General features: G+C 56.1%; 2 protein-coding genes across 5 annotated transcripts in view; both read left to right on the top strand.

Annotated features, from left to right (window-relative positions):
* Positions 1-15,457, top strand: part of CACNA2D2 (calcium voltage-gated channel auxiliary subunit alpha2delta 2) — a 143,742-nt gene extending 128,285 nt beyond the window's left edge. Inside the window, exons 16-39 of one of the 4 annotated variants that reach the window (XM_021068819.1) lie at positions 108-179; positions 380-454; positions 1,962-2,036; positions 2,118-2,189; positions 2,272-2,343; positions 2,451-2,512; positions 3,403-3,479; positions 4,723-4,743; positions 7,473-7,533; positions 9,805-9,902; positions 10,124-10,214; positions 10,322-10,384; positions 10,531-10,634; positions 10,909-11,007; positions 11,100-11,188; positions 11,397-11,444; positions 11,679-11,750; positions 12,118-12,270; positions 12,422-12,474; positions 12,590-12,645; positions 12,782-12,908; positions 13,000-13,109; positions 13,199-13,281; positions 13,386-15,457. In XM_021068819.1, the coding sequence (XP_020924478.1) occupies positions 108-179; positions 380-454; positions 1,962-2,036; positions 2,118-2,189; positions 2,272-2,343; positions 2,451-2,512; positions 3,403-3,479; positions 4,723-4,743; positions 7,473-7,533; positions 9,805-9,902; positions 10,124-10,214; positions 10,322-10,384; positions 10,531-10,634; positions 10,909-11,007; positions 11,100-11,188; positions 11,397-11,444; positions 11,679-11,750; positions 12,118-12,270; positions 12,422-12,474; positions 12,590-12,645; positions 12,782-12,908; positions 13,000-13,109; positions 13,199-13,281; positions 13,386-13,526 (1,974 nt within the window). In that variant the 3' untranslated portion in view covers positions 13,527-15,457. Of the gene's footprint in view, positions 1-107; positions 180-379; positions 455-1,961; positions 2,037-2,117; positions 2,190-2,271; positions 2,344-2,450; positions 2,513-3,402; positions 3,480-4,722; positions 4,744-7,472; positions 7,534-9,804; positions 9,903-10,123; positions 10,215-10,321; positions 10,385-10,530; positions 10,635-10,908; positions 11,008-11,099; positions 11,189-11,393; positions 11,445-11,678; positions 11,751-12,117; positions 12,271-12,421; positions 12,475-12,589; positions 12,646-12,781; positions 12,909-12,999; positions 13,110-13,198; positions 13,282-13,385 lie in introns of all 4 variants that reach the window. The other 3 variants (XM_021068818.1, XM_021068821.1, XM_021068820.1) reach the window with 3 other exon arrangements.
* Positions 17,645-22,905, top strand: TMEM115 (transmembrane protein 115). Its single transcript, XM_003132227.6, has 2 exons — positions 17,645-19,034; positions 22,112-22,905. The coding sequence occupies exons 1-2, from the start codon at positions 18,184-18,186 to the stop codon at positions 22,314-22,316; spliced, it is 1,056 nt and encodes a 351-aa protein (XP_003132275.3). The 5' UTR covers positions 17,645-18,183; the 3' UTR covers positions 22,317-22,905.

Here is a 23,210-nt window from a genome sequence, read left to right as displayed (position 1 = left end):
AACCAAACAGGAGAAAGAGGCTTGTCCCTGCCCCCCTGCTCTGAATACTCAGAATGGGGGCATGGCTGGCCATAGGAGTCTAACCCACCCTCTTCCTCTCCCTTCAGGGGTTGGGGTTGGTGGTGACAGGGACCCTCCCTGTTTTCAACCTGACACAGGACGGCCCTGGGGAAAAGAAGGTGAGGTCCCCCAAGGGCAAGGCATGCTTGGGGAAGGTTGGGTATGCTCATAGCAGGTTTGGGATGGAGAAGGGATAGGTAGGCCTGCAAACTGAAGGCAACTGTTTGTGAGAGCTCCTTCAGGCCTGGGGGGTGGGTTGGGCAGGGCAGCCCCCCCATGGAATTGAGCCCTTTGTAGACCCCCATGCCTCTGCTCCCAGAACCAGCTGATCCTGGGTGTGATGGGCATTGATGTGGCTCTGAATGACATCAAGAGGCTGACTCCCAACTACACGGTGAGTGTCTGCCTACCCATCTGTCTGCTCAGCCTCCCATGTGGACACAGGCCAAGCTTAGCAGACTGATGGGGGTTCCCACACCTTTGTAGAGTCCTCTGAGTTCAGGCAGTCAGGGAAGGCCTCCAGAGGTGGTGACCTTGGACCTAGAGCAGGATCAGCAAACTTTCTGTAAAGGGCCAGACTCTGCATTTTTTAGGTTCTGCCAGCCGAAATATTCATACTCAGTTCTGCTGCTATATGGAGAAAACAGTCAGAGACAAAACATAAGTAAATGGGCATGACTAGTTCCAATACAGTTTTGTTTGTGGATACTGAAATGTGAATTTCAGATAATTTTCACATGTCATGAAATAGAATCCCTTTTTTCAACCATTTAAAAATGTAAAAACCGTCCTTAGTTCACAGCAGTACAGTAGCAGGCAGCCAGCTAGGCATGACCCATGGGCCCTAGTTTGCCGACCCCTGGACTGTCACATAGGCAGGAGTGTCCTGGGTAGAAAGGAGAGGAAGTCATACCTTGAAAGCAAAGGAAATACTCTGAGGAGTTCCCATTGTGGCTCAGTGGTTAACGAATCTGACTAGGAACTATGAGGTTGCAGGTTCGATCCCTGGCCTTGCTCTTGCTCAGTGGGTTAATGATCTGGTGCTGCTGTGAGTTGTGGTGTAGGTTGCAGACGCGGCTCGGATCCTGCGTTGCTGTGGCTCTGGTGTAGGCCGACAGTGACAGCTCCGATTCGACCCCTAGCCTGGGAACCTCCATATGCCGCTGGAGCAGCCCAAGAAATGGCAAAAAGGCAAAAATAAATAAATAAATAAATAAACGAAGGAAACACTCTGGGCAAAGGCCTGAAGGAGAAAAACAGACTCATAAGCCAGGGAAGGGGCCCGGTCAATGAGACTGGCCCAGGGCCTATGGCAAAGGGAGTGTGGGACTGGGTTGTGAAGGGTTGGCAGATGTGTGTCAGCATGCTTAGACCTAAGCCACATGAAGGCCCTGTGTCACTGGCCTCCATGTGCAATGAGAAAACTGCCTCAGAGACGTTAAGGGGTAAGTGCAGGGTCTCGCTCTTCTTTCCCTTCCACTTGAGAGGGACGCCCCAGGGAGACTAAGAATACACTCCTCCCACTGCGCTCTACCAAGAAGGGGGTCAGGAAGAGACCATGTTGGGGAGGTCAGGGGAGGGCAACAGCAGGCTTGTTGGTCCAGTGGAGGTGGAGAGCTCCTGTTGACACTCCATGAGAACCATGGGGAGGGCCTGAGAAGGCCAAATCACAAGGTCCCATGGAGCTGGCCAATGGGCAAGGGCTGGTGCATGCAGGGCATCAGCCTGGCGGACTTAGCTTCAGAGGTGGACTTGGGGCCATGTGGCATGTGGGGGCTCCTGGCCCAGGTGGGTAAACAGCACTCCCCAGCCACCTGGAAGGCAGGACAAAGAGGAGCTCCAGAGCCCAGGGAATCCCTGCCCAGCCTTCCAGGCCCTAAGCCCCCTATGTCCATCCCCAGCTTGGAGCCAACGGCTACGTGTTTGCCATTGACCTGAATGGCTATGTGTTGCTGCACCCCAACCTCAAGCCCCAGGTGAGCCAGGTGGGTGGCCTGAAGAGGGGGTGTAAACCCTGTAAGAGAGGGCCTCCTGACTCCCTCCCTTTCCTCCCTTAGACCACCAACTTCCGGGAGCCTGTGACTCTGGACTTCCTGGATGCAGAGCTGGAGGATGAGAACAAAGAGGAGGTAAAGAGAAGAGGAGGGGATAGAGGGCATCCAGAGCAGAGGAGGGTAAGAACCCCGACTCTCGTGTCTCCGGCCCTTCCAGATCCGTCGGAGCATGATCGATGGCAACAAGGGTCACAAGCAGATCAGAACCCTGGTCAAGTCCCTGGATGAGGTGAGAAGGTGGCAGAGGGGGGACAGAAGGTCAGGGTGGGCACCCTCCTACCCCTCACCCCACCCTTGCCTGCTACCTCAAGTTCCTGACCCAGCCTCTTCTCCCAGAGGTACATAGACGAGGTGATGCGGAACTACACCTGGGTGCCTATAAGGAGCACCAACTACAGGTGAGTGGGGTCAGGCTGCACAGGCGGGGGGGGCAGGGAGGCCCCAGAGCCCATGGCCTGAGCCCAGCTGCCCCCCCTCCCCAATCTGCCAGTTCTCTGCAGCTGTGACCAGAATCCTAGTCGGGTCCCAGAAGCCGGGGCTGTCACTGTCCCTTCATGCACAAGCACTATTTCCTGGGAACGCAGGGCAGAAATGTCTCCCCATGCCCCACCACCCTCTCTACATCCCTCCCGCCTTGGATTGAATCCCTGGGTGTCCGCATTCAGGATGTCATCCTCAGCACAGTAACAGGCCTGCTCTCAGCAGTCATCGAAGACTCAGAGCACGACCCCTTGTGGGTCAGACCCAGTCAGTGCAGGGTATCTTCTGTGTGCCCCAAGAGCAGGTCTCCTTCATACCCCAGTACCAGCCCATGACTCTCCCTCACTATGTTAGTGCCAGCTCTGCTTTTAGCAGTCTCTGGGGACCATGGCCCCCATGAGAGTGGCAGCACTCTCGTGGCAGCACCCCCACTCCAACCCCCACAGCCTGGCTCACTGACAGCATTCTACCCCTTGTGAGAGTGCTGCCAGCTGCCGGCCAGATTGAAGGAGGCTGACTGGGCAGGTGGTGTGTTGAGGGAGGCTGCTGGGCTGCTGGATGGAGTGAGGATTCACCTTGGGACTGGGAGTTCCAAGGCTTCCTGAAGAGTTCGGGGAGTGGAGGGTCCAGCCCCTAGGGCCATAAATCTCCCACAGCTAACCAGGGAGAGGTGTCCCTGGTGGTCAGGGGAGGGGATGCCACAGCCTGGGCCTCTCTACCCAGCTCCAAAGCCATGGGGAGGAGAGTGCCAATGTGGCCCACCTCTCCCCAGCAGTGACCCGTGCTCCTCCCTTCCCTGCCCTCCCAGCCTAGGGCTAGTGCTCCCGCCCTACAGCACCTTCTACCTCCAAGCCAACCTCAGTGACCAGATCCTGCAGGTCAAGTGTAAGTGGCCCGGCCCCTGCCTGCTCCCTGCACCCCTGCCTCTGCCCTGCACCCTGGCCGGCCCCAGGCAGCATAGCCAGCCGCTTGCGGCCAGGCAGCCCCTCCTCCCCAGTCTGCCCACCCCCAGGTGCCCGCAGGCTGGGGCACCGGCCATGGCCATCAGAAAGTCTGTGGAACTCTGCATGCTCGCCTTTTCTCAGATTTAGTTCTAGACCATTCTCTCATGGTTTCCATTGAGGTTTTTGTTTTTGGTTTTTTCCTATTCCGTGTCTTCCCTCCTTAGCCTGCCTCCCCCGCACACCCCTGGGGGCTGCGTTCTTGGAAGACACCCCCTCCTCTCATCTCTCCTGCCCCCTGCTCCCTGCGCAGCTCTCTGCCCCTGTGGCACCATCCCGAGGGTCTCTCCCTGCTCTGCTCCCTTGTCTGTCCCCCTCATTCATCCTCCCTCATTTTCCTCTTGCACCCCCTCTCTCACCTCCTGCCTCCATCACCTTCCTGCCTACTTACTCTCTCCCTTTGTCCTTCCTTCTTTCCTCCCGCTTCTGCTGCTTCTCTCTCTTTCCTCCCCTCCCTTCTCCTTTCCCTCCCTACACCCCCATCATCTCTATCTCCCTCCCTCTTTCCCTCTCTCTTCTGCTCACTCCCTCCTTTTCTCTCTCCCACATTCCCTCCCTCCCACTCCTCATTCAGCCTCTCTTCCTCTCTCCTCCTCTCTCGCCTCCTCTCTCCTCCCAGCCCCTCCTTCACTCCTTTCCTCCCTCCTTCATCCCTGCCTCCCCACCCTCCCCATCTCTCACTCTCTTGCCCTCCCTCCCTCCCTCCTTCCCTCCCTCTCCCGCTCAGCTCCGCTCCGCTCCTCCGCTCCTCTGCCTGTGGCTCATCCCTGCATGTCCTGATCACCCTGGTCCTCCCCTGAGAGGCCTCCAGAGCCTTGGCCCCGCCTGCCCAATGCCCCGAGGTCACTGGGAGGGAGGCTGGGGCTCCGGCCCCACCGGGCGCCCCCCACCTGCCTGGCCGACTGGGGCTCATCTCCTTTGAGTTTTCTTGCTCTCTCTTTCTCTCTCATGTTGTTTTTTGCAAGAAGTTTCCTTTCGGTATGATGATGAGACACAATATTTTCATTCAAACAGCCATTGAATAAAATATTGTTTGTGCCCCTCCCCTTCCCCTCCCCCTTTTCGTTTGTTTTTGTGTTTGTGTTGTTTTTGTTTTCCTCGCTTTCTCTCTTGGTGGACTGTCCCAGTGCCAATCAGCAAACTGAAGGGCAAGTATATTCAGAACCAGTGCACCCTCCTCTCCCCACCCCACCCTCGTCCTCACACCCCTGCTTGCCCCCCTCCCTGCCCAGGACCAGCCAAACCCCTGCTCTCCAGGACTCCCCCCAGCATTCCCTGGGCTCCTCTAGTTTTTGCCTTTCCTCTGATCCCTAAACCTCTATTAGAGCCAGCAGCCCTTTCCCCTGGCCCTGCCTGCAGGGTGGTCTCCGGCGTGTTCTAAGAGCTCAGGCCCTCTCCTTACCCTCCTTTCTCCCTGTGGGCAGGCCGCTGCCCCCCCATCCCCCACTCCATCCCTCCAAGACAACTCAACAGTGGGGACAGGGCCATATGCCTCTCTACCACCTCCCACCCAGCAGGGCAGGGGGCCTGAGATGCAGGGGGTAGATCAGTTCTCAGAGGCAGGTTTATGTGAGGCTTCCTCTGGTACAGTTCTCCCTCCTCTCATCTCTCCAGTTTCTCTCCAGAAGCTGGCAGCCCTCCCAAGAGGAGACAGAAAGCTTTGGAAGCCCCACACCCTGACCCTGGGGCAGAGGGTCAGGATAGGGCAGCAGCAGGAAAGCAAGGCAGACCAGACCATCCTGGGTGCTGGCCTAGGTGCTGAAGCCTGTGTCCCCTGCTCCCCCCACTGCTTCTGGAGACTTTGCTAAGTCCACCGGCCCAGCCCTCCCTGGGGTGCTTTCTGCTGCTGGGGAGTGGTCAGGTATCGGAAAAGTGTTCCCCTGGGAAATAAAGGTAGACTCGGGGACCCTGGGCCTGGCTGAGAACGGAAGAGGATTTGTCTGGACCCCAAGGGCCAGCAAAGAAGCTCAGAGGGAATCAGGCTGGGGGGTGGGGAAAAAGGTTCTGTCACTTAGAGGTACTCAAGCCAGAGACTTCAGAAAATTGAGGCAGTGAACTTGCAGGCTCAAGTTCAAGGGACATGAGAGAGGCCAAAAACAAGGGACATGAGAGAGGTGAAGAACAAGGGACATGAGAGAGGACAGCACACAAGGGTCTCTGCCTCTGATGCACAGAGACGCCCTTCCCACAGAACAGATGTAGCAGATGGAGTATGGAGAGCCACAGGGAGATGCTGTGTCCCCACTCCCCATGAGGAAGCAGGGGCTCCTCAAGAAACCCTAGGGGCCCTGTCCAGCCTAGTCCAGAAAAGTGGATCCAGCTGCCCCCACTGGCCTGGATGGAGGTGGAGAACATGCCCTACTCCCACTGGCTTGAGTTGTCTTTTCTCCCCCTCCCACATCCCTGCCAGTGACCCCAGAAATGCAGGACCCTGGTAACAATGACAACCATGGCATAGTCTCCCTTCCTGGTCCCCCACCCCCTTTTTCTTTCTCCTCCTCCTCCTCCTCTCCCCACCCCAACCCCTCCCTGTCGGCTTGTATCCAAACCCTGCCTCATAGTCCTCTCAGAAAGCAACAGTCCAACCAGTGACCTCCATAAGCCCCCACTCCCCAGAATCTGGCAGTGCATTGTGGAAGTATTTGGAAACAAGAAAGACCCCTCTTCTCATGGGGTGACACTGAGGTCAGAATCTGGGTGAAAGGATGGGAAGGTGCATTGCCCAGGGTGTGACAGACAGACTGAGAGCAGAGGGACACCTCCCAGGTGCAGAGCAGCAAAGTGGCCAGTCCAGCTGAGCAGGGAGAGGCCCCAGAGGAGCACCGGTAGCCACATCCCCAGATTCACTCACAGATCCATACAGAGACACATGCACACACACTCATGCAAACACATACACAAACAAGCTTGCATATGCACACTTACACATGGTGCTCACTCACACATGCGGCAGAACGCTCAATAGCACCCCATGCCTTCTCTGGAACCCCCAGCATTCCTCCCTGGCTGCTCTGAGCCCAGACAGGTCCTAGGAAGAGTAGAGACCCAGCTCTTCTTCCCACCTGCCCTCCTGCCCCCAGCCTAAGAGGGCAGGTGTGCAGGTTCAAGCAGTGCTCCTGTGCCCTCCTAGCTCTCAGACTCTCCTCCCTCAGTGTGGGAACATTCCCAGGCACCTGAAGGATCTCCCCTCACCCAGCCTCCTCTCCCAGGGAGGACCCCTGGACCCCCCACAATGCACTATGTCCCACCCCCAGCTGCCCACACCGTCTCTGGTTGGACTGTCTGTGCCCGTGAGAAAACCCCTTCGGTTTGGCCATGTTGATGCCTGACACAGAACAAAAGCAAGACCTACCAAAATGCAAACAGCCGCAGCAAAGAGAGATAAAAATCCGCAGCCAAAAGCCAATTCCCTTCCTCAAAGTCTCTTTGGAGGCCAAGGAAGCTCAGCATGCGGTTTTTTCCATTATGGATGTGATAAGAGCGAGACTGGCGCCTCCCCCAGACCATGCATATATATAGCAGTGTGTGTATATATATATGTGTGTGTGTGTGTCCGTGTATATGTGCTATACAGCCGTATGGAAGCATATACAGCCACGCCAAGGGACTCACTGCCGACAGAGGACCAGGCCCGGGCAACATATTGGCTATAACTGCCCTCCTCCTGCGATGCTGTAGTCTCCACAGGCCCTCCACCCCTCCCCGCCCATCCCTTCTCTCTGGCTCGAACTTGAACGTGGAAGTGGCGGGTTCCTCTTTGCTGGTGTCTCCCTCCCTCAAGCCACCCTTTGTCCTGTCCCTCCAGCCCCGTCAGCTCTGAGCCCCTGGCCTCCTGCCTCCCCAGCCCCCGCCGGATAACCCCCCATTTCTGTTGCAGATTTTGAGTTCCTGCTCCCCAGCAGCTTTGAGTCTGAAGGACATGTTTTCATTGCTCCCAGGTAGCTTGCGTGTGGCCTTGCTGAGGTGTCCTCCCCCAACCTGACCTCCCTGGCCCTGCCTCCTGCACTGCTACCTGGAGCTGTGTGTGTCTGTGTCCTGTGCAGTGTCGCCCCGCCATGCATAGCCCCGTATGTGCGGCTGCGTGCATACCTGGGCCATGTAGCCACACCAGGCAGCAGTAGCCAGCTGCCCACAGCTTCGGCTCCCACCATGCCAGAGACGAGAGGGCTCTAGACTGCTGACTTTCCTTGCCCTCCCAGGCCACCAGGAAGAAGCCCTTTCTGCCCTGAGCTGGCTGTCTGAAGCACGCCCCTCACTGGGCAGCTGCTGCTCTGGTTTGTGGTGCCCTCCTCACCCCACCCCCACCCTGCACCCGTCCTTGTCCTGTGTCAGTCAGTGTTTGTGTGGGTGTGGGGGCCAAGCTAGCCAGAGTCCACGTCAGCAGTGCCTGGTCCACGTGTGGTGACTCACTGAGTTTGGGGGGAGGTACAGGGAAGAGGGGTCGGGGCTGTGAAGAGCTGCTCTGGCAACTAAGGGGTCAAGGCCCAGCACAGGCCTGGGCCTGGACCATCCCTGGCATGCACCCTCATGTGTACACCCTATGTCTGTTGGCCCATGTCTGAGGAGGCCAGCAGGCCCCTGAGTGGTGAAGCCCTCCTGTGTGGCCTGGGCTTTGGATGGGGGCAGGTAGGTGTAACACAGAGACCCATGAGCACTCCCAAGCACCACACGAGGGCTCTGGACACTCCTAACTTTGGTGTGCGCACGTGCGTGCATGCACCCACAGAGTACTCTGTGACTCTCTGTAAATGTGTGTTTGTATTTGTGAGTCATCGTGTACATTTATGAGTCCGAATGTACATGTGGGGTGGCCGTGTGCATCTGTGACTGTGGGAATGTGTGAGAAGGCCTGTGTGGCCCACAGGACCCTGAGGGAGCTCTGAGGGCAGGGACCATGTTTGTTTTTGTCCTCTCTGTATCTTTGGCACAGGAGAGCTCAATGCATATGTGTTAGGTGAGTGTAAATGTGCATACTATGTGAGAGGGAGGGACTTGAGGTGACTTGCATCTCAAGTATAGATGTGTGGGTGTCACTCTGGGCAGATCAGGTATGGCCTCCTCACAGAGAGATGCAGGCTTGTTCCACGTGAAGGCCCTGGGAGCCAGGGAGCAAGTAGGGGCTGAGATCCAGTCCCAGGTATTGTCACCAATTTGCAGGCCCTCACACAGCCTGGAGAACCAGAGCATTTAAAAAATTCCCACAGGGAGTTCCTGCTGTGGTGCAGTGGAAACGAATCTGACTAGTATCCTTGAGGATATGGGTTCAATCCCTGGCCTTGCTTAGTGGCTTAAGGATCCAGCGTTGCCGCGAGCTGTGGTGTAGATCACAGATGCAGCTCTGATCCGGCCTGGCTGTGGCTGTGGCTGTGGCTGGCAGCTGTAGCTCTGATTTGACTCCTAGCCTGGGACCCTCCACGTGCCACAGGTGCAGCCCTAGAAAGCAAAAAAAAAAAATCCCACAAAGCTGCTGCCATGCAGCCCAGCAGGGAGGTCTCTGGTGGCAGGGGTATGGATGAGAGGGCAAGCAAGAAAGACAGCTCCACCTACCAGGGTAAAAAGGACAGCTCGCCAAGAGTTCCTGGGGAGCAGAACCCCAAGCAGCTCTCCCCACTCCCCTGTGTTCTCTGGGGGAAGGCATTCTGGGCAGAGGGAACAGCCAATCCAAGGACCCACATGTTCCCAGTGACTCCCTGACACCCTCCATGGTATGATGAAAAAAACTGAGGCTCAAGGAGCTTGAGTGAATTGCCCAAAGGTACACAGCCAGGAAGTGGCAGGATGAGGTCTTAGACTCATGCTGACTAAGCTGGTACTAGGATTCTACCCACTGTGCCCATGGAATGCTGCAGCACACACATGGACGAGCTGGCCATAAGGCAATTCCTGGGGCCTTCCAGGTGCACCATCTGGCTCCAGCTACACAAGCGAGGTGGGAAGCTCTGGAGGGCCAAGCCCAGAAGGGAGAATCTATTTGGGTGGAGGAAGCAGACCGTCATTTTCTGCTTCCTACACCCAACCAGGTCAGCTCTGCCCCTGTCCAGACCTGGCAGCTGTCGGCACATAGTCGCTGCAGCTTGTAAGAATATACACGCCCCTCCCTGTGGCCTGGACTTCTCAACAAATAGCCAGGCAGGCCTGTTGGGAAGCCTCAACCCTGTTGCCCTGTCCAGTCCCCCAAGCCCGTTCTTCTTGCCCCTCCCCACCCCCAGAGAGTATTGCAAGGACCTGAATGCTTCAGACAACAACACCGAGTTCCTGAAAAACTTCATTGAGCTCATGGAGAAAGTGACTCCAGACTCCAAGCAGTGTGAGTGCCTGGTGGGGTAGCTGGGTCTGGGCAGTGCCCAGGCAGCAAGGGGGCAGCCCAGAGGAACCCAGAGACTGGGAAGGTGTAGAAACATGCAAGCCCAAGCCAAGGGCAGGTCCTGGGCCAGATCCTGGGCCAGGCTGGGAGCCTTGGGGATGGCGGGGAGAGTGGGCAGGCATCCACATGAAGATACTTCCTCCACCCCAACCCTCCCATTCCAGGCAACAACTTCCTTCTGCACAACCTGATCTTGGACACAGGCATCACACAGCAGCTGGTGGAGCGTGTGTGGCGGGACCAGGATCTCAACACGTAGGCACCACCCAGCCTGTGGGGGCAGGAAGCTGGGATGGGCCCAGAGGCCCTGGCCCTGCCCTGCAGAAAGCAGGTCTGTGACCTCACCTCCCTGCTGCCTCCAGGTACAGCCTTCTGGCCGTGTTCGCCGCCACTGATGGCGGCATCACTCGTGTATTCCCCAACAAGTAAGTGACCTGCCCCACTACCCAACACCCTGCCCTTCCCTGGGACTCCGCCTGTTCCGCTACCCAGAGCCCTCCTTGCATCTGCTGAGACCATCGCCCCCACATGCCACCCCTTCCACCAACCTCTGCCTATCTCGGGTGACCAGGGCAGCTGAGGACTGGACAGAGAACCCCGAGCCCTTCAATGCCAGCTTCTATCGCCGCAGCCTAGACAACCATGGCTACGTCTTCAAGCCACCGCATCAGGATGGTGAGTGTTCTCCCAGGTGCACAGCAGCAGGGGAAGCTGAGGCTTCCCTATCTGCTTAGCAGTGGCTAGGCTCAACTCTGTGAGGCTCCTCTCAAACAGGAGGCTGGCTGGAACTGGGGCAGATAAAAAGGGCTATGCTGGGCCAAACACTATATTGGCTGCTTAGGCTGAGGTCAGCCTTGGCTTGGGCTCATGGGCTCACAGAGCCCAGCACTAGAATGGTCAGTATGGCTGCCGGACCCTACTCCTGACCACCCCACCCCACACACCCCAGCCCTGTTAAGGCCACTGGAGCTGGAGAATGACACGGTGGGCATCCTGGTCAGCACGGCTGTGGAGCTCAGCCTAGGTGGACGCACACTGAGACCAGCAGGTGAGTACCCAGGACGGAGGTGGGGAAAGAGACAGTGGGCAGTGTGCTGCCCAGGTAGGTAGCTATTAATGGCCCCTTGCTCTCCCCCATAGTCGTGGGCGTGAAACTGGACCTAGAGGCATGGGCTGAGAAGTTCAAGGTGCTAGCCAGCAACCGTACCCACCAGGACCAGCCTCAGAAGGTATTTGGTCAGGGATGGGGGCAGAAAGCCCAGCAGTAGCCATTCTGGTGTCCCCAGGAACCCCTATGAGTCCTCCCACTCAGTGTGGCTCTACTGCCTCTGGAGAGGTAGGGGCTATTGCAGATGACCCAGGGAACCCCATGTATAAAAGGTGACGGGAGGGGGAAAACTTGTGGGCACCTTATGGCCCTTGTTCTCTACCCAGCAGTGCGGCCCCAGCAGCCACTGTGAGATGGACTGCGAAGTTAACAATGAGGTACGTGTGCCCTGAACCCTAGCTTACCCCTCTCCTGAACACCTTAGTCCCAGCTGCAGTTCCTAGCCTATCCCTTGGCCAATAGAGCGCAACATCCCACCCTGACTTCAGCTTTACCAGAACTGGGGAATGGGGCTCCCTCCACTCAGCCACTGGACTGCCAAGGCCTGGGGAGGAAGATCTGGGCCCAAGCCCCTCTCCATCTTTCTCCCCCCACCCAACCCCTGCCCCCAGGACCTGCTCTGTGTCCTCATTGACGACGGGGGATTCCTGGTACTGTCAAACCAGAACCATCAGTGGGACCAGGTGAGGGTCAGGAAGAGGATGGAAGGGAGTTCCCGTTGTGGCGCAGTGGAAATGAAACCGACTAGTATCCATGAGTTTGCAGGTTCGATCCCTGGCCTTGCTCAGTGGGTTAAGGATCCGGCGTTGCCGTGAGCTGTGGTGTAGGTCACAGATGCGGCTCGGATCTGGCGTTGCTGTGGCTGTGGCGTAGGCTGGCAGCTGTAGCTCCAATTCGACCCCTAGCCTGGGAACCTCCATATGCCACGGGTGCGGCCCTAAAAAGCAAAAAAAAAAAAAAAAAAAAAAAAAAAGGGAAGAGGCAGTTCGGGTGTGAGCCTTCTGGGGGTGTGGCACCGCCATCCCTGTGACTACCACTCCCTCCTGGCAGGTGGGCAGGTTCTTCAGTGAGGTGGATGCCAACCTGATGCTGGCACTCTACAATAACTCCTTCTACACCCGCAAGGAGTCCTATGACTATCAAGCGGCCTGTGCTCCCCAGCCCCCAGGCAACTTGGGATCTGCACCCCGAGGCATCTTTGTGGTGAGCTCCAGCAATGCCTGGCCTGGAGGAGGGTGTGGGAGGGCTGGGAGACCTGCTCACACATGACCCCCCCCAACCACCAACAAGAAAGCTGGAGGTGACATGGGTCCAGAGGCAGCAGTGGGAGCCCATGCCACTCTCTCCGCTGCAGCCCACCATTGCAGACTTCCTTAACCTAGCTTGGTGGACCTCTGCTGCGGCCTGGTGAGTAGGAGGGGAAAACGGGAGAGGGAGGGTACTCTCCAGAAGAGCTGGAGAGAAATGGAGCATAGTACTGGCCTCTGCTGACCACTCCCACTTAGTGGCCCATGCCCTGCAGGTCTTTGTTCCAGCAGCTTCTCTATGGCATTATCTACCACAGCTGGTTCCAGGCAGGTAGGTAGGGCTTTGGATGCCTCTCCTTAAAGCCCTTTCCCAATCTGAGACTGACCCCAAAGGGAGGGCCAGGCTTACAGCTGGGCGAGGCTCAGGGTGTGTAGGGGTGGGGCTGAGGCGCTCTGGGCCTTCGCAGACCCGGCGGAGGCCGAAGGGAACCCGGAGGTGCGCGAGAGCAGCTGCGTCATGAAACAGACCCAGTACTACTTCGGTTCGGTGAACGCCTCCTACAACGCCATCATCGACTGCGGAAACTGTTCCAGGTGCGCGCCAGGAGCTAGCCAGGGGGGCGGGGCGAGGCGGGGCGGAGGGTGGGGCGAACCTCGGCGCCCCGCCCTTTTGTGCTGTCTCCAGGCTCTTCCACGCGCAGAGGCTGACCAACACCAACCTTCTCTTCGTGGTGGCCGAGAAGCCGATGTGCAGCCAGTGTGAGGCAGGCCGGCTGCTGCAGAAGGAAACACACTGTATCCTGCCCGCGCCGCTCCCCGCGCCCCCTCCCGCCCCTCGTGTCCCTTCTCTGCCGCCGCCTCCTTGACTCCCCACCCATGCCCAGCGGACGGCCCGGAGCAGTGTGAACTGGTGCAGAGACCACGATACCGGAGAGGCCCACACATTTGCTTCGACTACAATGCCACGGTGAGGAGGCCTTAACGTGTAGCTCTCTTCCCCCAGGGCTAGCGCGGCCCTTCGTCCCCTCTGCCCATCCCATCCGACCAGCTGCTTCTCGTCTCTTCCCGCAGGAAGATACTTCAGACTGCGGCCGTGGAGCCTCCTTCCCGCCGTCGTTGGGCGTCCTGGTGTCCCTGCAGCTGCTGCTCCTCCTAGGCCTGCCTCCCCGGCCACAGCCTCAAGTCCACGCCCATGCTTCTCGCCGCCTCTGAGCGCCCCTTCCCAACCCCAGGCCTCCCTCCCCTGCTCCCTCTCCCCACACCACCTCCCTTAGAGCCTCCCGGCTCCCTCGCTGAAGAATCTGATGCGCCTGGCTTCCCAAGAGTCTGCGCCTTGGAAGGGGGGGGGGTCCCAAAGGAAGGTGCCACAGGTCTTTGACCCCCCCCCAAGCCAGTACCACCGCTGAACTATCCAAGTGTCCCCAGACCCCTCATTCCCACTGGACTCACCTACCCCTGAGGGCTGGGCCAGGAAGGCCACAGTACTGATGCCAAACCAGGCCTCCACTGCTCACCCTGCCCGGAGGCTCCCTTTGTGTGGAAGACCTAGGCCTTGCCCCAGCAGGACTCCTCTAGCCTGGCCCTTCTGCCCCACCCAGGACCAAACCTGGATTCTCTAGGAATAATGAAGGAAATTGAGATGGGCACTTTGAGGCCCGTGCATTCCAGCTTAAGTCCTGGCAGGAGAGAGGTCCCAGGGGCAGTCCCCCAATGAGTTCTTGCCTCTCTCAGGCCTACAGCCACCTCTCCCTCCCCAAGCCCTGCAGGGGGCAGGACAGTGACAGTGACACTGGCTAAAACACAATCCCTTACACACCTGGAGCCCTGAGGGCAGAAACTGGACTCACATTAGATTAGACATAGCCAGGACACAGACACGCACAGACGCATGCAGACACACACACAACATGGGGTAGGGTCAGGGTGGGGGCTCACGAAGCCTTACACAGGGTGAGGGGTTGGTGGGAGGCTTGGCACATGCACACTCCATCTCCTGCTCACCGTCCGCCTCTAATCTGACCTGCCGCCTAGCTGGTCCTCTGTCTCTAAAGCTGAATGTCAAACAGTGCCAAATGCTGGGGCAAGGAGTGAAGACCCCTCTGTCCCACACTAGCTGCCAGTGTCCCCTAAATGCCCCTGACCCCACCAGGTGCTCATTGTAACCATTTCTCTCTAGTGTCAGGCCGCCCCCATGGGACCACATGCCACTGCCTGCACCCCTCAGCAGAGGAACGCTCACCAAACATCGCCCTTTGCCTTAGGGGTGACTTGATCACTCCTAGCTGGGTCATCCCACCCCTAATCTGGCCCTTACACACTCAGGCCTGTGCCCACTCCCTGTCTCCTTCCCACTCACACACACACACTCCCTGGCCAAACTGCTCCTCCCTGCTAAACACACACTTGCCCATACGTACACACATATACACACTCTGTGCACACGCAGAGGCTGGGGCCTGGGCACATCTCTTCACACCATTCATTCTGGTCATTTCCCCCAAAGGTATCTTGGCCTGGGGGCCATTGGGGGACTGAGGGCAGGGGAATGTTGCCACGGGGCTCAGATGGACTGGGAGGAGGGGGGAGGGTGATGCATTAATTAATGGCTCTGTTAATTAATGTCACGTTGCTTGTCGCTTTCTCAGTGTGTGTCCATGCCCGCTGCTGGTGCCAGGGTGGGCGCCCATGCTGTACACCCAGCCTAGATGCCAGCCATGTCTTGCAGGGGCGTGTGTGTAACTGTAGTGTAGTCAGGTGCTCAATGGAGAATATAAAAATAAGAAACATATACAGAAAAATTAATATATATTTTAAGTTTAAAAAACAGAAAAGCAGACAAAACAATTCCCATCAGGTAGTTGTCCAACCCCCAGCTGGGTCTGATCTTTCTCATCACCCACCCGACCTGGCTACCCCCTCACCTCGGGCTCGGGGGATCTGTGGGGGACTAGGGGGCCATTTCCTTTTATCTGCCCTTTTTTTTTGGTTGTTGTATTTTGTACAGACAAGTCAGAAAAACAACAGTGACAAAAAAGTCAAGAAAACTTTGTAAAATATTGTGTGTGTGATTCCTTGTAAAATATTTTCAAATGGTTTATTACAGAAGATCAGTTATTAAATAATGTTCATATTTTCACTTCAAATGGTTCCCATCCACTATGTGTGCCTCTGACTGTGGATTGGGTGGCTTGAAGACATGACCTCAGAGCCACACTGACCACTCAACTGGGAGTGAAGGCCATAGCAATCCAGTGGGTGGAGGGCATGATGCTTCCCAGGCCTCCTAGGTGGCAGAATCTTTTGTCTTGTGTAATGTTTTCGAAAGCCTCCAGGAAACAGTCTTTAAGGGGGGGGGGAGTTTCCCAGAGGCTCAAGGCCAAGACCGTGGAGAAAATAAGATGGAGATGAGATGCTGGTTTAAGCAGGCTTCTGACCATAGGGTCAGACCACCTGGGCCAAGTGAGCAGATCCCCCACTTGGAGCAAAGAATGAGTACCTGGTCCTTGAGCACCCAGTCCAGAGGAGGCTGGGGTCTGGCCCACCCACAAGCATGATGGCTGCTCCTTCCCAGCCCAGTGGAGGCCTGGTGCTCTCAGAGGCCACCGACATTGGAACACAACTCTGAGTCAGCTTCTGCAAATCCTTTCGGACCTCCTCTGGAAAGCGCTATACCCTTGTCCGTTTTTTTTTGTTTTGTTTTGTTTTTTAACCCTTGTCCATTTTAAAGCCAGCTCTCTTAATAGCTCTCTTCTGTGTGACCTTCAAGTTCTTTTCAAGGGGAAAGACTTATAGCCACCAGTGCAGAGGTTTCCCAGTGCTACTGACACTTACTCTCTTAGAATACACCCTCCAAACTCTGCACTCACCCAGCTAAGTCCTCACCACAACCTAAGAGTTGGATACTAGTTTATCCCCATATCCCAGATGAACAAACTGAGACAGGAGAAATCTTTTCTCCCAGATGAGAAGAGCAAGAAACCAGTAAAGTTTTCAGAAAGGAAGTGGCCTATGGCTGGGGGAACTTGGATGGTAAATAAATGAAAGATGGCATTCCAGGCCTTAGTGAAGACACCTTTCCTCACTCCACAAGAGCAGGCCACAGAGCAAAGCCTAACTAGCAACCTCTGGACAGCTCCCATGCTCTGCAGCAGTCCCAAAAATCCTGGAGTAGACTTGTCATATAAAATACTAAACATCCAGTCAAATTTGTTATTTCAGATAATCAACAAATATTTAGTATGTTACCAACACTGCATGGGACAAAGCAATGCTAAAAACTGGGGTCGCGCTTATACTGAAAAAATTGTTTACCTGAAATTCAAATTTAACTGAGTGCCCTCTTGATTTGCTCAATCTGGCAATCCTACACTGGGGCAGCATCCAGTGGGATGCCAAAGATAAAGGACAGCAACACCTTTTGTAACCTGGTAGGCTATGCACAATGGCAGCTGAACTGAGATCAGTGGTGGAAAGGAAGGGATTCTGCACTTCATAAATGTACTTTATTTTACAACTGTTTAAAATGTAACTCAATATAAAAAAAAAAAAATCAATTTGCACAGGACACAACCTGCCTGAAGCCACCATTGCACTGAAGTGGGGGCCCCAGGCCAGCCTGACTCAAGTTTGTGGAGAGACCTCTCTTCATGATGGTCAGCGATTGTCTGTGGTGGGGAGGAGAGCCACTGAGAGTGGCCCAACATCACCCATTTGGGGACTGGAGGCCTTAGTTCAAGTACTGGCTCCACCTCATTTGTAACAAGGGCAGCCAGGGCAACACCCTCACTGAGCGCCCAGAGTAGACTGGCATTTTACAGCCCAGTCCCCTTGGATCCTCACAGTAAGTACAGTCATCATCTCCATTTTCCTGTCCATGAAACTGATCTTCAACAAAGTTCAGGAATTTGGCCAATGTCACACAGCCGCCAAAGAGCAAAGCAAGAATTCCAACCTGAATCAGGCATACAGCAGACCGCCTTAATTCCTGGAGTTCGCGCCCACTGGATCATCCAACATTCTTACCCACATACCTGCCCGCAAGGAGACACCCACCCAGGTGTACAGGCATACACTGAGCCACTCCTCATGGGAAATTCATCAAGTGTGTGACCTGAGGTTGTGCTGCCGCTGGTATTCGCCGCTCTCTCAAGGTTAGCGACGCTAGTGCACCTTCCCCCACGTCCAGAGATCTGGCAGAAACGGTCCTGGGAACTACAACTCCCAAGCACACGCTTTTCTCACCACCAACAGGAACAGCCCGACGCACAGCCTCCTGGGACGTGTTCTACCCGGAATCCTGATTTCCGCTGGTTCCGGCTCCGGCCCAGGACTCCTTATCCCAGCATGCAGTGGAGCCGCAAGGCCGACGCTCAGAGGGCATCCTGCCGCCGCCCGGGGCGCGCAGGCGCAGCGCCCCTGTTTGTCGGCGCTTGAGAAGGGAGGAGGTAGAGTCGAAACCGAGACCCAGGCCGAGGCGGGACTGATCAGACTTGACTCCGGCCCAGAACTAGGCTCCAGTGCCGCGCGGACCGTAGGATCCCAGAGTGGATGGAGGAGATCGAGCCCTAAGATCACGTCCAGACCCGTTGGTGTGGCGTGGGGCCTGCAGGGAGACCAGGCGGGCGTGCAGAAGCTACCCAGGGCCTTCCCTCAGATCCCCTGCTAAGGGCCTAGTCCCCGGTCCGGCGACCAGGCCCGGCTCTGCCGTTTATGACCGGAGTCGACCTGACCGGAAGTGGAGATTTCACCCGGGCCATAGGCCATTGACTAGGCCGGGCCCGGGCCTCCCGTCGGGGCCGGACTTGGACGAGGCCCCGGGGAGGCCCCTAGCCCACTAAACCCTTCCCTCAGGCCGAAGCCAGCTGGGAAGATGCAGCGCGCCTTACCGGGCGCCCGCCAACACTTGGGGGCCATCCTGGCCAGCGCCAGCGTGGTGGTGAAGGCTCTGTGCGTTGCTGTACTATTCCTCTACCTGCTGTCCTTTGCCGTGGACACGAGCTGCCTGGCTGTCACCCCAGGCTATCTCTTTCCACCCAACTTCTGGATCTGGACCCTGGCCACCCATGGGCTGATGGAACAGCATGTGTGGGATGTGGCCATTAGCCTGGCCACAGTGGTGGTAGCTGGACGTTTGCTGGAGCCCCTCTGGGGGGCCTTGGAGCTGCTCATCTTCTTCTCAGTGGTGAACGTATCTGTGGGGCTGCTGGGGGCCTTCGCCTACCTCCTCACCTACATGGCTTCCTTCAACTTGGTGTACCTTTTTACTATCCGCATCCACGGCTCCCTGGGCTTCCTAGGTGGTGTCTTGGTGGCACTCAAGCAAACCATGGGGGACTGTGTGGTGCTCCGAGTGCCCCAGGTTCGTGTCAGTGTGGTGCCCATGCTGCTGTTGGGGCTGCTGTTGCTGCTGCGGCTGGCCACACTACTCCAGAGCCCAGCGCTGGCCTCCTATGGCTTTGGGCTGCTCTCCAGTTGGGTGTATCTTCGCTTCTACCAGCGCCATAGCCGAGGCCGAGGAGACATGGCCGACCACTTTGCTTTCGCCACCTTCTTCCCTGAGATCCTGCAGCCTGTGGTGGGGCTGTTGGCAAACTTGGTACATGGCCTCCTGGTGAAGGTAAAGATATGCCAGAAGACAGTGAAGCGCTATGATGTGGGCGCACCATCCTCCATCACCATCAGCCTCCCAGGCACAGACCCTCAAGATGCAGAGCGGAGAAGGTACCGTGGGATCTTCCAAACCTTGTTAAGAGCGTATTTACTGATGAAGTCACATTCCATCTGTTGAGGTGCTTCCTGTACATTGGCTGGCAGCCTACAGTCAGATGTTGGGTAAATTCAGAAAGAGAAAGTCCAGTTTGGGGCCTTGAGATCAGCATTTAGGTGTCTAGGCTGCAGGAAGTGCTTTGCAAAATTAGGGAGTAAAAGTTCCCTTTATCACCACTCAGGCCACTTCAGTCTCCAGAAATGCCCTGCCTCCTTTGGAGCTGCATGAAGGGCTAATAGAGAGTGAGATACACTTAACACTGGGCTTGTCTCAGAATCCTAGACACTGGGCCTGTGGGAACCAGAATCAACCTGGTGGTCCTTTTTCTCCTGTGAGGGAGGGACAGAGGAGGAGACCTGGGATCCTTAAGAGGTGGTTGGGGCCACCGCAGCTTCCAAACGCTAATCTATACCCTCTCTCTGGGCCTTAATTCCGATGCCGTGCTTCTCTGCCTTTTATTTATTGAGAGGGAAGCCTGGTGTATAACTAGACTTAGCCATGCCCCCCACACCCCACTCTGGGAAGCATGTCACCAAACCCAGGAGACAGCCATGTGACCCACGGAGGGAGCCTACTGACCACATTAGGGAATGCAGTGACTTTCTCATTATCTGTAAACCTACCCATTAGTACCACCAGGAGTCCCAGTGAATTATTCACTTAATGCACCTTGGCCAGGGCAGGACCGATTTTTTTTTTTTTTTTTTTTTTTTTTTGCTTTTTAGGGCTACACCTGTAACCTATGGAAGTTACCAGGCTAGGGATCAAATTGGAGCTGCAGCTGCCACAGCTCACGGCAACACCGGATCCTTAACCCACGGAGCGAGGCCAGGGATCAAACCTACATCGTCATGGATACTAGTTGGGTTTGTTACCACTGAGCTACAGCAGGAACTCCAGGACAGATCTTTTTAATCCAGCTCTTTCTCTCTCTCACAGGTCTGTGGACTCACTATAGTAGTCACAGCTCTGTTTCCAACATTATTCTTGAGGTTTTTTGATGCAGTTACTTGAGAAATGAAATCTAGAGTAGGTTCTGTTCCTACTTTCTACATCTGTCAAAGGCTTCTGCTTTTTCTCACTTGTGAAATGGGTTCTTAGGCAGCTTTATGAATTCAGCTGGAGTCATCCCTGCACTTACTCTCCACTGGGGCTGTAGAGTGTGGGACACACCCTTTTCTTGAAGTTTCCAGCTGGGAAAGGGCCACAGATTATTATATTCCAAGGTGGCAGGTGTTGAAAAGTACACATGGCAGGCTGCAGAGCATAATTAGGGGCCCTACAGTTTGTGTCTCTATGGCTGATGAATCCTCAAGACCGGGGTCTCTATTAAGTGGAGTGATGCAGCCAGGAGGGCTGGTCCTGGTAGAAATCGAGCTGTCCTTGGAGTTCCCGTTGTGGTGCTGCAGAAACGAATCCAACTAGGAACCATGAGGTTGCGGGTTTGATCCCTGGCTCAGGGGGTTAAGGATCTGGCATTGCTGTGAGCTGTGGTGTAGTTAGCAGATGCGGCTTGGATCCTGCTGTGGCTGTGGTGTAGGCTGGCAGCTACAACTCCAATTCGACCCCTAGCCTGAGACCCTCCATATGCTGTGGGTGTGGCCCTAAGAAGCCGGCGGGTGGGGGCGGGGGGACTGAGCTGCCCTTAAAGCTATTCAGGTGGGCCCAGGCCACAGTGGTGGCCCCTCCTCAATTGAGAGATCTTGGATTGTTGGGATTGGCTGGACATTTGAAAAACCTCTGCACGCCCAAGAAAATAGACACGTGGAAGCACGTTTGGATGAGGTGTTAAGGAGTGGGTTCTTTGGCACAGTCTTGTGATTGTTACCTACTTGGGGATAGGGGCTACTCCTCCAACCAGTTTGACATCTGGGTGCATGCCACTCCCTCACCCAACGGGCTACTAATAGTGGGAGGCAGGGTTTCCTATCTTTGACCCTTGTGACAAAGTGATGGATTAGCCTGCCACTATCTCTCTGCCTTGGCAGGCTTTAAACAGAATGAGCCTGGGTAGCAGCAGGGAAGGACTGTCCTGTCTGTACCAACCTGCCATGTGCCAGGCTAGAGGAAAGAGTGGAAGTGTGCTTTGGGCTTTCTGTGCCTGTGTTCTTGTTGCCCCTCCTGTCATGTTCTCTGGCATCGTGGAGATTTTGGTTCTCTGCTGGAACTTGGAAAGCTTTACAGCTCCTCCATGCTAGTGGCACAGAGTTTGAGGCATCAGGCGTCCACAGTGGCCACTACTGGAAACATTATCTGGCATTACGGGCATCACACCTCCTGGTGGGTAGGGTCCCAAATGCTTGTATGTACCTTCTTCTAGCGAACTTTCCCACCTCCCCGCAGTGTGGGGTCTCCAGGGGTCTGCCCAGTGGAACCGTAGGCTCTGGCCTGTGCCCTATCCACGTGGGCTATTTCTCCTTCCTCTTTTCCTGCAAGTACGCAGTGTATTCCTGCTCTAACACAGGCCCTGGTGGCTTTGGGAATTCTGGGGAGGAGAATACTAGAGTCAGTTGGAGGGGTGGGCTGACCCAAGTTGGCCCTGCTTCCCAGCCTGAGAACCACAGTAGGTGCTTAAGTTCCAAACTTCCCCACACACCCTTGCCAGGAAGCCCATAATGCTCCTAACAAGGACAGAAGAAGTAATAACCCTCTCCTTGAATTCAGTGCTGGTGCCTGGCAGAAACTCACGTGTCCAGGGACCTGCCCTTCTACCATCTGTCCTGGGACATCAGCTCTGCCCAATCTTAGGCACCATCCCCAGAACCATTCCCAGAGCTGGCCTGGGGCAGGCTAGCAGGCTGGCAGGCATGCACCTGGCCTTCTCAGCCTTTGGATCCTCATTCTGATAGCAGAGTGGGCCCTAATCAAATCCCTGGGGAGCCCTGTGCCCTGCATGGGAAAGGGGAACACACAGGATTGTGAGATAGGAAGAGAAGTCTGAGTGGTAAGGCAAGTCAGTTTCATGGGGAAGAGTGTAGGGCATGAGCCAAGGCCAGACCCAGAGTGACTTGTCATCTTTCCCCTGTTCCAGGCAACTGGCTCTGAAGGCCCTCAATGAGCGGCTGAAGAGAGTGGAAGATCAGTCCGTCTGGCCCAGCATGGACGACGATGAAGAGGAGGCTGGGGTCAAGGTGGACAGCCCCCTGCCCTTAGACAAGGCCCCCACATTTCCAGGGAAGGGGGCTGTCCCAGAATCTAGCCTGATCACCTTTGAGGCAGCTCCCCCGAAGCAGTAACTCCAGACCACCTTGAGTGTAGCCTCCTCTCCCAAGCCCCCCTTGACACCCTCTCAGCTACTCCAGGGCACTGACTGCTCTGAGGAGAGGAAAGAAGGCCTGATCGGGGTTGCACAGCCTTCTGCTATTTCTCGCCAACACTACCCAGGACTCCTGCTACCTGGTTCCAAGTCCAGACAACCACTATGCCAGGCACAGGGCCTCTGAAGCATCAGCCAGCCTGGGCCATCTGAGGTAAGACTGTACCTCTGCAAGCAGCCCCAAGCAAGTGGCTGTAGGGACACTTGTGCCATGGGTCCTGGGCCAACCCCCACACCTGATACTGGTTGCGAAAGCCCTGAGCCAAGGCAAGAATTTGCCAAAAATGTTCTGGGGGTCCAGCCAGTGCAGGAGCCGGCACAGGGCTGCACGTCCCCGCCCACCCCCAGAAAGACTATGTTCACGTCAAGATTTCTGATTCTTTCTGCTGTGGCCATGGCTGCTTCTGGGCCAGAACAGTCACAGCTCCCAGGTATTTTCTACAGGACCACTTGAGTGGGCAGCCAAGCCCAGCCTCGCAGTATCAATAAAGCAGTTCTTTGAGTATGGCTCCTGGGCTCTGCTGGACCACCTTGTACAACTCCCTCATCGTGCTCTATTGCAGAGTTAGCCAGGGACTTTACTCTAGGTTCAAGGGCTTGGTCCCCAAGGCTACTCCAGCTGAATAAAAAGCCCACTGTTTTCATTCCCTTATCCCCGCCATGCTCCCGTCCCCCACCACCACACACCCACTGTTAAACAGGCTTCCCAGACCTGTCATCTCGGACCCTTGCTTTTTTCTCTCCCTGCACTATCTGGCCAGGGTGGCCCTGTCTAGGGGATCTGATGATCAAGGGCCTCTCTATCATAAGGAAT

Source organism: Sus scrofa, chromosome 13 (genome assembly GCF_000003025.6).
Source record: "Sus scrofa isolate TJ Tabasco breed Duroc chromosome 13, Sscrofa11.1, whole genome shotgun sequence".
Lineage (NCBI taxonomy): Eukaryota > Metazoa > Chordata > Mammalia > Artiodactyla > Suidae > Sus > Sus scrofa.
The sequence above is the reverse complement of the archived record's forward strand: the minus strand, read 5'-3'. Positions and strand labels throughout refer to the sequence as shown.